The sequence below is a fragment of the Xiphophorus couchianus genome, chromosome 8 (assembly GCF_001444195.1).
Source record: "Xiphophorus couchianus chromosome 8, X_couchianus-1.0, whole genome shotgun sequence".
In the NCBI taxonomy this organism is placed as follows: Eukaryota; Metazoa; Chordata; class Actinopteri; order Cyprinodontiformes; family Poeciliidae; genus Xiphophorus; species Xiphophorus couchianus.
In genome coordinates, this window is record NC_040235.1 from 7360508 (window position 1) to 7373591 (window position 13084).

Genomic DNA, 13084 nt, shown 5'->3' on the forward strand with positions numbered 1-13084 from the left:
AATGAGCCTCTTTGTTTGTTTCTTTCTTTTGCTCTTTTCATTTTTTCACTCTTTTACTTGCTCGTTTTGCTCTGTTGCCATTTCTTTCTTTTTCATTTCCTTCCTGTTGTTCTTTCTTCCTTCCTTTCTTTCTCTTTCTGTAGCTTTACATTTTCTTTTTTTCTCTTTCGTTTTACTCTTTCATTGTGTTTCATTCTTTTTTCTCACTATTTCACTTTCTTATTGTTTTTATTTTCTTTCTTATTAAAGTCTTTTTCTATTTTTCATGTTTTCTTCCTCTCCTCCGTCTCCATCTGTCCATCTTCAGCTCGTTTCTGCTCTGCAGTTGGATCCTTTGCTCAGCAGCGATTGGCTACAAACGTCAGCGTATGTCCGGCTCCGACCAATAAGATTCATTCATTCTGCTTGTGGGCGGGACAGAGATTCATCGCTTTGCCTCAAGCAGAAAAACCACCGACTCTGAATTAATCGCTGCTGACAGGAGAGGAGAAACGCAGCAAAACCGCAAAAAAATGGGTTAATGGGGAAGAATGGAGGGAAAAATAGAGAAAAATAAAAAGATAAAAGAGGAGAGAGGAAAATTACAGAATCGACTGTGGGAGTGGAAACATGGAGGGAAAGGAATCAGTGTGAGAAATGTGAGCGTTTCTGGATCAGTTTCTGGTAAACAGAGCGAATCATGACTCAGCATCTGAGTCTCTGTTTTCTCTCTGAATCTAAAACCGGATCAAAAAAACAAAACAAACTCGCTGTTAGTATTCCTGTCCTTCACTGCATCACTTCCTGCTTTAATCAATCTAAAGACACTTTTTATCTGGATATTTTTTTCTGCAATTTTCCCAACAGACAACATTTATCTCATCCAGTCTATGATTTAAATATCAGAATAGAAACAGATTTTCTACAAAGGGAGATTCAGGTGTAAACGTTCACACAAAACGTATTAAATATTTAAAAGCAAATTTAAAAACAACAACTATAGTAACAAACATGGAGAAGCAACGTTCAGCTTCTATGAACCATAAATCTAGAATAAACTTCTAGAAAATTAAACCTAAACTAAAAACCCTAAAATTGTTTTTGAATCGTCATAAATGGAACTTAAATATTTTGATGTTACCACAGAAAAATGTAACATTTCAGTTTATCAGTGTACTTTTGTGTTTTTATGACGTAAAGCTTTTTGAAATGCCTTGTTGAAATGTATTATACATATAAACTTGATTGATTGGTTGATCGACTATAACAGATAAATAGTGTGCAGTTATTAGATATAATAACATCAGACTTAATATGCAGCTGAGTCTGATCACTTTTCCAAAAATGTACAAAAAATATTTCAAAACATGGGCATCTGTTCAGCTATTAACCTCAAAATACCTTTTTGCTTCATAATTATGCTTCAATATTGTAAGAATAAATATTAATTTTCTGTCTTTTTGGGACTCAGTAACAAGCTGCATCAATGTTAAAGTGAAATACGTTCATATGCAGATGACATCTTACTTTATCTTCGAGATTCACAAATTTTCAACCTGATACTTTTTCTCACATTAAAACTTCATTCTGAAATATACTGACAATGTATTTATATTAAATTTAATTATTTAACCATCTACAAAGAGAACTTTATGAGCAACAGTGAAGTTTTTCTCCTTGGGTCAGACTTTGCTGTTGCTGGGATGGAAAACTGGTAAAGTTGAAAAAGAAAGAACAAACGTATCTTATTGTGAAATGTGGAGAACAACTTAGTTCTGTTGCAGATTTAGGTTTTCAAGGCTTCATCTGAATTAATTTAACATCAAAGTAGAGAAGTTTAGACATAATTTCACCACATGTGGAGCAAATTAAAACACAATTTAGCACAAAAACACAGAAACAGTCAAACATGATGGTGGATGAGCGAAGAGATGGACAAACTTACAGACATTGAGTTAAACATGAACTTCTACGTATTTTTGAGTGAAATGTGAGGCTAAAAAAGCAGAAAATTGACAAGCAAAATGGAAAACCAGTCAGTAGCCGCGATGTGATTAAATGTAACTGTTTGTTTACCTGAGACTCGTAGGGCAAGAAGGCGATGTTGATCTCTGTCAGAGTCTTGGTGACTTTGGAGGTTCGGCTTTTCACCAGTTCATTGAAGAGCGGATCAGGACAGGCTGGGAAAAACAAAGAAAACATTTAAAGTCATTTCTTCTGACCAATGTTCTATTATTGGTCAGAACATTGACCAATAATAGAACATTATTGGTCTAATAAACTAATAAAACTATAAACTAATAAAAAAAACATTCATAGTAGAATAACTACAAATTTATACACTGAAGGACTCATTTTAGTTTAGTGATGGTAAAACATTAACAGACTTTTTAAAAGAATATATTCAAGTTCTTAAGCACTGAACTTCACTGTTATGTTAACATTAGCATCTTATGCTAATGTTAGCATAAAATGCTAACATTAGCACATTATGTTTCTTAATAAACCCCAGTTTAAGCAGAAATACATCCATGAAAAGCAACATTTCACAGGGTTGTATTTTTGTGTAACTCACAGTCAGTGAAGAAAACATGGGCTGCCTTGTATTTGGCTGAATGAGGGTCTTTGAAATCCGCGATGAGCGTGTGGACTGACTGAAAAATTAAAAATAACAGACATATTCTCACTAGGTTAACATGTCTAAACAACCTGAGGCTAATGAGGCAAGTTAAATGTAAAACAGTCATTGTGTTAAATTTATCAGAAACCTGCATTATAAAGTGACTTTTCTGTTTGCTAAGCTAATAAAAGAATGCTAGCTAAATTCATCGCTACAAACAGTTAAATGATATTAAATAAAGATAAATGTACATTTATATTTTATTACTTTATTCTACTTCATTTTAGACTATTTTATGCCAACATAGTGTAGTTTACCCAAATGGCTCTGTCAGTTTTCAGATTTATGCTAATAGCCAAATTTATCTTTTATGCTACAAAAACTAGCTAGCTCGTTAGCACAGAGGAGATTCTTTGCTTGCTGATTTCATAATTTACTTGTCAGTAACCATATTTATTTATTGATTATTTTTTAAATATGTTAAAAAAAGGGAATTTGTTTTTCGTTAAATGTTTGAAGATAAACATTTAAAGTTAAATTGAGGTCTGACCATTCAGTAGACATTAAATCAACTTTAGCTGAAACTGGTGAGAATAAATTCGGTTGTTAATTCATGTAAATGTTTTATTCTTCAGTAGAACTCCTTCCGTTGTTTATTTTTATATTTTCCATTTCATCAATATGGTTTCTTGGGGGGAAAAAGGAAAATGTGAGGAGAGGAAACGGAACAGAGTCTTCATTTACTTCAAAATAAGAGCATGAACATAAACGTCTAGCTACTTGAATAATTAACAGTTGATAACCAAAACTTTTACAAACTGAAAGTTTATAAAACAGCCAAGTAAATTAGCAAATTAGAAATTATACAGCAGAAAAAAAGAAGAAGAACTAAATAAAGAATTAGCTTCGCTGTTAGCGCGTTAGCAGGAGTGTTGCCCACCTCTGGTTTCTGAATCTCTTACATTTGGTGCTTTTTGGGATCTTTTAGCAAACTTCATTTTGCCAAACATGAATTATTTAAATGAAGAATGATAGAAAATAAACATGAAGTCCATAAAATGTGACAAACGAAAGCTACTGATGATTCGGTATTTTTACCTTCTCTGTTGGTGTAATCAGGTAAATGGCCTCCAGGCTGGGCAGAGGCTCTCTGCGCTTGTTGATGTCCTCCACAACTTTAAAGGTGAAGGCAGACATATTTAATTAAACATTCCTAATCATAATAATGTGTCCTATAACACAGACATATCAAACCAAATCTGGCCCAAAATAGTGTTTTTAGACTCTAGAGCAAAACTGGAAAATTTAACCTTAAACTGGCCACAAAATTCATTAAAAAAGATTCAAGAATAAGTTTATTGTTACCTTTTTTTATCTGCTCAATAATAAACCCAACTTTTATGGAATATGTATATCAAACATAAAAAAGGCTTCTTCAATTCCCAAATTATTTCAGGTGATCAGTTATTTTCTATTTTCTCGGCCAAATTTGACTTGCGGTCCAGGGCCGAACAAAATCATTTCAAGGGCCACAGTTTGGACACCGCCCCCTAGAGGGGGGTAAGACAACACTGTGTTTAAATATTATTTTATCAATCAAATCAAATCAGTTTTATCTATTTACTGGCAGATATTGTGAGTTGAAAAACATCAGGTTTAAGTGATGCTAACGTTCTTACTGGTGCTAACCAGCTGTCTCCGCTTTAACTGATGTCAAATTATAGTCCATGATTTATATGGTGAGTAATAAAGTCGCGTTTAATGTCAAACAAAAATAGCAAATATTTCTACATGAGTACCGCAAACACTTTGAGTTTTATTGCAAATAATCACAAAAACAAATTCATTAATGTGAAGAGATGGTCGATAAAGTTTGATTTTAAGAATTTATTCATATTTTAACAGTTTAGTGGGTTTTATCAATGCAGAACCGGCCCTTTAATTCAAGATCTGGATTTGGCCTAAAATGAAAACTCATTTGATTCATTAAGTATAAAACACATAAACTTCAGGTTTTCCCTCCGGTGTATTTTAAGCCTGGCAGGCTGCCAGGCTTTACTTGCACCTCTTCCAGGCTGAGTTTGTTCATTTATTTCACTTTTTTATATATGTTTGTCATTTTTAAAACTTTATAATTGGCGTTTATCTTCCAATAACACATGGTGACATTTTCACATTTCCTGTCACTTTAAACTTTTTTTTTACATCTCAGAAACAGCAGGAATCTGGATGATCAACTGGTTGATGGGTTAAACCCTGAACTGGTTTGTGTCTTACTGGTGATGCCCTCTGTCATGATGTCCGTCATTTTGCAGCAGGAAGACAACATCCTCATGCTGAGCTGGTCCACAATCAGAGCCTGGGGCAGAAAAACACCGACATTAATGCACATAATTATTATCAATACGCTTCATATGTTAAAAATAAACTGAAAATTATTGGTAACTTATAAATGTCTGGGTAAGTTTTATAAATACTGACATTTTTCTGGTCTTAAACGTAATTTCAGGGTTTAGAGAAAGAAAAAAGTTAATTTAATGCAGTTTTTGGTGAAAATGGTAAGAAATGCAGAAGGTCTCACCTTCCATTCTCCCTTCTTCTTCACCTTCTTGATGACATCGTTCATAATCTCTGTAACAAGAGAATAAAGAGATTTTAATCCTGGATTTTATGTAAACAAAGAGCAACAGATTCTCCAACAATTAAAACTTTTTGTTATAATATCACACAAACAATAAAAAGTGAGTTTGATCAAAACTGGGAGAAATTAGTGCACAATTTAGCCACCAGTTTGGCCGACTGATGAGTTAATGAATAAACTAAACTATAAATATTTCCTGTTTTGGCTGGAAGTCTTTAATCCCAGCCCGCCTCAGGGATTAACTCGGCCTGCTGCCACATGGATCCATGTTTATGCCGATATTGGCCCGATCAGTGACCGTCCATCTGCCAGCAGGTCCAGGCCGGAAACATTCACAGGGACCGGCGGTTTAACATCATGTTGGACCGAAAGGCTCAGCCTCTCAAACCCCCATGGATTATCACAGATTAACTGGAGATCAAATAAACTGGATTACAGAGCACTAATCTGAAGAAAAAAACAGGAAGTGGCAGATTTATGAAGCTCCTGATTGGTTGTTTTCAGGGAATGTGAAACTTAAACTACATGTAAATAACAATAGAAAGAAGAAAATTCAGATTATTAAGTAATTAAAGATTGGATTAGAGAAAAAATTTAACAATAAAATCTGAACAAATGCAAAAAATACAAGAAATAGATATTTAAAAGATAATTTGCTTCATTCATTCAGTTGAAAAAGACAAAAGTTAAAATGTTCCTCACTTATTTCAGCCGTTTGTTGATTTAATCAGAAAATTAGAAAGTTTAAGAATTATTTTTAAAACAGAAACGTTACAAACTGCAAACTCAAAGCGAAAGCTGCTGACTCGACATTTCCTTCACGCTGCTGTGTGACGCAAACGGATTTAAAAATTCACATTTACCTCAGACATTTTCCAGGAAAAAACTCAGAAATGTCAGTTTGAAAATCAAAAAAAAGAAAAAAAAAATTATTCTGAAAATAAAATTCTGAATTCTGAAAATTCATACATTTTCAGAAAAATCTCAGAAATTTAGAAAAAAATCAGAAAACAATGCTAAAAAAATTCTGAAATTTTCAAAATAATCTCAGAAATTTTCTAGAAAAGAAAATCAGAAATTTCTGAGTTTGAAAGATCAAAAATTGCTAATAAAAATAAACAACTTTAGCCTACAATATGAACTGCCTTAGCTAGTTTTGCTAAATAAGCTACTTGTTTTATAGATTAACTCAAATTTACATAATTTTACAGCTTAATTTCATTGCTGGAGATGCTGCAATGAATATTTTAAAAATGTAGCATTAATAGAATAATTAAATTAGTAGATCTTACTGTAGAGTTAAATTCAAGCATTAATAAAAATCATGTTTAATTATTTATAAACAAAACTTTCCAACTGCAGCCTGCGCTAACGGATAAATGAGTGGAAAACTGTCAGTGTCAGGAGGAAAGAGCAGTGTGGACTTTTCCTTTCTGTCGTCTCTGATAGAGACACAATGAGAGGGAAGGAGCTGAACAAACACACCAACCAGCTGCGCAAACCAAACATTAAAACATTAACAAACACACATCTCTGCAGCCCCTCCGGCCTCAGCCTGTTCAACAGGATGCAGAATGTGGAGCCGAGGCTACGAAGCTCGTTAAAACGCTAAAGTTGTAAACGTTACAGAGCGATAAAACAAAATGTTTAAAGTTGAGATCTGATCCTGCTGCCAGCTTCACTCTAATCAGTCGGCCTTTAATAAACTGGAACATAAACGTGAATTTAAACAACAGTGATGTTACACAACGTACACAACTAAACCTTTACAGAAAAGCAAAAGTTTGAAGTTTTTGCGGCTTTATTAAAATTCCACTTGTAGGTCAGAGAGCAAAATCCTCAAGGTGAATTATTTTGCTTCCAAGTTAGAATAAATCTACGGCCTAAACAAAACATGATCATTACATTTTTTGGGAGACAAAATCATTCTTAGATGAAGAGATTGTAGCTGTTTTAGGATGTCCTGTCACTTTAAATCCAAACAAGCTGCTGCTGGCCACGCCCCCCAACTCAACGAGAAAATGGCTGCGCAATTACACCGCCGTACATCTTTGAAAAGCAGAGGTGGAGCCTCCTGCACAACCAACAAGAATGCAGCAAGAGGTTTCTGGATTGTAAGTCAACAACAGAACTCTTGTCTTTTCCAGCAGCCATTGTACAGCGGTAAAACCAGCTGACCAAATGTGCTGGAGCTCCAGACTCAACATAAATCAGAGCTCTTCATGCTCTGCAGGTACACAGACATGGATTTATTTGTGACTGCATGTTTCAGAGCAGCGTATTCCTTGTTTGTTTTTTAGAGAGGGGAACTGCGTCACACACTGGAGCCAGACGAGTGTGTGTGTGTGTGTGTGTGGGTGTGGACGTGTGTGTGTGTGTGTGTTTGGACGTGTGTGTGTTTGGACGTGTGTGTGTGTGTGTGTGTTGCTTTGGTTCAGTGACGCCTCCAAGGTCAGTGGGTGGCTTCTGTGCAGCATTATTTTAGATGTGCTTCACTTTCCAACATCCATCTCTTCAAATGCAGATTATATAATCTCAGTCTTGCTTTCTGAGGAACCAGCAGAGTTTCTGAGTTTATCTGGGTTAAAGGACGAAATGTGAGGATGATTGTTTCTCCCAGCTCTGCTGTCAGGCTGACTGTAATCTGGACTGACTGAATGTGGTTCAGCCCAGTTTTCTAGCACAGAAGCTTCACTGAGTGTCTGTGGTAGTAAATAAAACAGCATATTTAGATTTGTGGTTATCTATAGATATGAAAACTAAAGTTATCATTTAGGACACAGTCAGTGCTTGGATCTAGTAAAAAATATACCAGAGACAAATTAAATGTTCACATAGTAAAAAAGTCAAAAGGTTTAGCTAACTAACTAGCTGTTATTTCTAGCTAGGTAGCTATGTTTTGTTATATTTGTCACATTTTGTTAATCTTGTAAGAAATATTTGCATTTTTATGTGAAAAACTAAACTTAGAGAGAAAAAAACATAGATATATATTTTACCTTAGCCAGTTTTTTTCTGCTAATAGAAACAAAATAAACAAAGAAATTGTAGTTTATGTTGTTTATATTTCCTACATTTTTGCACTTAATCTCACTGAACATGTACAGTAACGAAGAATAAATTCAAAGAATCAATTATTATCTGCAGCTCTAATCAGGAGAGTCTAATCTCTCCATCCTCTCCTCGTCCTCCTGCATCTGATGGGGGGAGGGGAGCCTCCGCCTGCTGCCCTTCCCCCCTCTCTCCTCCTCTTCCTCCCTCCTTCCTCCTGGCTGCAGCAGGAACCCTCTCCACCTCCACCAATCCCGTCGCAGGGTGCAGGTGCGGCCCGCCGCCGCGATGTTCAACACGGCTCGGCGCTCATGTATTTGGCAGCTTAAATCATTAAAGATGGAGCCACAAGCGCCGCTCATGAGGGCGGAAAGGAAATTATTTTAAGGAACTGATCTGCTGTTAAGCTGCATGTTTAACATCATGGTGAGATTTAATCAGGGGTGTTCAAAGTGCGGTTTGAGGGCCATTTGCGGTCGCCGGACTGATCTTCTACGGCCCTGCAATGCAGGTTAACAGAGATGGTGATTTTATTTTTAATTTTAGATAATAAAAATAAAAGATACAAAGCAAAATAAAAAGAAAAATTTTGAATTTTCTTTAATTTTATAGTAAATCTGACGACATTTATCCAGTAACCTTTACGCTAAAGCAAAATTTAATTTATTAAACTTCACCAAATACAGTAAAAAGTGAACCAAATCCTGTTTTTGTGCTGAGAATAAACTACATTTTTATGTTTGCTTTTTTCCCAAATATTGTGCAAACTGGATGCTTTTCTTTAAACAGAGCAAATATGTGATTGGATTAGTTTGTTTTATTGAAATATCTTGTTAGCTTTTTGGCCTGAGAATATTTTTGACCTGATTTTAGCCCATGTGACCAAACGTTTGGACACCTCTGCTCCAAATTATAAAGAATCACAACAGTTTTTTTATTTGTTCTTCTTTTGGATAAGGACTACATCAAAGGTAGCATCTCTGCAGACCACACACATCCTGGACACAAGCTGTTTCTGATGAGGTTTCATCACCTGATTACAATTTTAATTTTGATTTTTTTTTTTCTCCTAAGGATTAAACTACACAAAACAAAAATTTAAAAAACTACAGAGTTCTCTGATGTGTTTAATGAAATATAACATTATTCTATGTGTGTATTAATATTTATAGGCAAACTAAACTTTTTAAAAAATAACTGATTTAAGTTTTTCTCTGTACCAAAAGTGAAACATTAGGCATCTATTGCACTTATAGTATTTCTCCAACCAAAACAGTACAAACTGTATGAATCCAGTAAGATAATAACAGAAATCCTATTAAACATCTAATAAGCCATAAATATACAAAAATACTTGTTTTATTTGGAAGGAAAAGCTAAAGACGCACCAGTCATGTACCAGTACCAGCTGCCAATATTTGATTTTTAATCTAATTTTGACTCGTTTTGACTCTGCCGCCATCTTTGACTCAGATCTTCCTCCAGAGAGACGAAGACGGGTCTGAAGTATTTTATTTGCTGTATCAGGATTTATGGGGAAAAAGTACCAAAAAAAGTGGCAAAGAAGCAGCTAACAGAAATATTGGTTCAGTATTTGCAGTTTTTCTGTGGAACATTACTAAAAATTCACAGAAAATTTGTTTTTTATAAAATATTTCTTAAATATTCAACATAAAATGCAGCTGGTAAGTTGGAAAACCCAGAAATACTGAATATTTAGGTATTAATTTATGTTGGATGTGTCAAACATTTGATATTTAGATGTTTTTCTGTTTTTTCCTATGAGTTATTTTGCTAAAACTTTTAAATTTGCACAAAGTTTATAGACGTTTACAAAGTTTTATTAAAACAATAAAACAAATAAAGAGCAAAAAACTTAGAATTTGAAAGAAAATCAAAACAAAATGATTTGAGGAAGAAATTAGAAACTACAATAGAAAAAGAAAATAACATTTCAAAATGGAATCTCAAACTAAACCATCTAATCATGCTAGTATTGATCAGATATTGATTTGGTATTGATATTTTAGTTCTGGTTTATACTGTGAGTATTAATAAATATTAAGGCATATTTGAACTATTAAAATATGGAGCTGCAGGTTTTTGAAGTATCATGACGCAAAAAGATGGAATGGACCATATGCGACATGTAGGGGCGCCACGCTACAGGGGGCGCCAAAAAATGATTTCAAGTCTGCATTTTGTATATTTAACAGTTGTATGTGCTTTGAAAACCCTTCCAGCAGAGTGTGAAGGACATCAAGACTGAATTTAAATAAGAAGATAAATAAATAATAAACATTTCCAGTGCATTCCTGCCTTTAGCTCTTCATTCTGATCATTTGGACAAATGGAGCAAATCCTGCACTGCATCCACAGCAACGAAGCTGCAGCAAATGAAAGCAAACCCACTTCTGTTTTTAATGACCTCCGTTATCCAGGCCTGCACCGAGCGGCGCCTCCATCACCAAACATCCAGCCCTGAACGGCCCGCAGACGGGGTCTAATCAAAGCATCGCCTCTTAAATCGCACATAACGCGCAGCTTCCTCCTCTACGCCCCGATGCGTCACTGAGGATGAACAAAGCAACAATCCGTGCGAGCGAGCTGGGTTGTTTTTACGCAACGACTGCTGCTCCATCAGAGGGTGAGGCTCTGCTGTGATCAGGGAAACCCGCGGGTCGCCATATTTCATTCATTTAACACCTTCAGTCAAACGTCACTGCAGATTATTGATGATATAAAATCGCCGATTGGCTGTTAAGCCGCGTTTGGATGTTTTCCTCGCTTCAAAATGAAGCCAGTAAGTAATTAGAGCTAATAATTACGTTCACGGGTTTCTGCGCATCAGCAGCGCATCAGCTCCCATGCAGGAGATCTGAGCTACACAAGCGATTTAGCACCATCATCATCATCCTCCTCATCCTCATGAAGACCCGCGGCCTGCGCTGAAATCCAAACATCCGCTGCTGCACGAAGCGCAGCGGCAGATTTTCACCAGAACCAGCCCGATAAAGCGCCGTGAACAGGATAAACTCTTACTTTCTCCGACCACCGCCTTTAATCCGATAGGTGCCATGATGCTGCCGACTGCCTGCCGCACGGAGCGATGCGCCTCCTCCCTCCTCTCTGCTCGACTCTCACCGCAGCGGAGGAGTCTCCAGCTGGAAACGTCACTGCGCACCCTTCCCGCAACAGCCCCCCTCCTCCACCAGACAGCCGGGACTGCGTGACATGCGTGATCATGAAACCCAGCTACCCTAATTAACACCAACACCGCCTGCGCAACATTTTTACTGTCCAAAATTAGACTTTTATCCCGATGCAGCAACAAAAAACTCGTTTAAAGACGTAAATACAGAGAATCTGCTGTAAGAAATGTCTTAAATTTGAAAAACTGATATTTTATTTATATTCTTAGGTATTAAAATAAAACAAAAACGAACATATGGACAATTAAGTAAAGGGGAAAAAAGTATTCAACTAATGAAAGAGCAGTGGCGCAGAATGTGGGCGCTGCACTACACAGGGCGCCACAAACTATTTCAAGTTGGCATTTTTTGTATTTAACAGAAAATAATATTTTTTCTGTTTATTTATATAGCACCAAATTCACAACAAATGTAGTCTAAAGTGTTGAAATTGTATTATTCTTGTTTCAAAATAAAATAAAAAATAACGTGGAAAATTATGTAGAAGGAAAAAAGTTGTCAAGTAATTAAAGTGACGCACATGTGACATGTAGGGGCGCCGTAGCAGAGCGGGCGCCACAATATGGAGGAGAAACTACTGAGTTGGCTTTTTTTTAATTAAACAGAAAAACATTTTTTTCTGATCAAATCATTAATCATTTAACAAATTACATAATCAGACAGAAATATTAAGTTATGTGGAAATTTTGTCATTTCATCGATCAAAATAGAAATAATTTACATAAATAAAATCAGGCAAAAGAAATTGGTTTAAAGGAGACATTGGGATCTTTACCTGTTTTATGTATCCACCCAGTTTTATAAATTATTTTCTTTGTAACTTATGTAGTAAATATTACTAATATTCAGAGTTGGGTAGTAACTAGTAACATTTACTCAATACTTAATTAACTTTTGGGGGGGAAAGAAAATCTACCTTTATTTTACTTTTACTACACTATATTTTTACTTGAGTAATTTTATTATGAAGTATTTATTCTCTTATTTAAGTAAAACTTCTGGATTTTCTACCCACTGAATGAAAAACAAACATGTTTTAATCAAAAATTCACCATAAACAGACACACACCTGCAGTTTCTGTTAAAGTTTCACAAGTTTTTTATTGAGAGAAACATTTTATTTTGCCTGACTTTGTTATTTTTGTTCCTTATATGAATTATTGTCATTTTGGTTCTTAAAATAAAAAAATCTCCACTTAACTTTATGTTTTGTTCTGTCTGATGATGTAATTTTTAAATAATAAATGATTGATCATTTGATCAGTTACTGAGTACTTCAGTAGACTTTTTTACCAAATATCTTTGTACTTTTACTTGAGTTGTTTTTGGCTAATATCGCATTAGAAACTCTTAGTAGATTTTAGACTGTAGTTCTGAACGGCGCCACAAGGGGGCAGCAGAACCCCGTTTTCATAACCCCATCAGCAGGTATGCTGTCTGTTGATCTAAGCACACAAAGGGAAACTTCAACACCACATTAACTAAATGTTACAGCCTAAAATCAGAGCTCATAGATCTAATCATGACCGTTAATCAGTGAAGCTGTAAAACCAGTAAAAATATAAAATGTTTCCAATAACG

At 35.3% G+C, this 13084-nt stretch overlaps 1 protein-coding gene across 2 annotated transcripts in view; it reads right to left on the reverse strand.

Moving 5' to 3' along the window:
- The window catches only part of stxbp1a (syntaxin binding protein 1a), a 28818-nt gene extending 17316 nt beyond the window's left edge, over nucleotides 1–11502 (reverse strand). For both annotated transcript variants that reach the window (XM_028025365.1, XM_028025364.1), the window contains exons 1-6: nucleotides 11334–11502; nucleotides 5181–5230; nucleotides 4877–4958; nucleotides 3698–3774; nucleotides 2555–2633; nucleotides 2056–2159 (exon numbers count right to left, since the gene is read on the reverse strand). In XM_028025365.1, the coding sequence (XP_027881166.1) occupies nucleotides 2056–2159; nucleotides 2555–2633; nucleotides 3698–3774; nucleotides 4877–4958; nucleotides 5181–5230; nucleotides 11334–11370 (429 nt within the window). In that variant the 5' untranslated portion in view covers nucleotides 11371–11502. The remainder of the gene's footprint in view (nucleotides 1–2055; nucleotides 2160–2554; nucleotides 2634–3697; nucleotides 3775–4876; nucleotides 4959–5180; nucleotides 5231–11333) is intronic.
- Between the last annotated feature and the right edge of the window lie 1582 nt (nucleotides 11503–13084).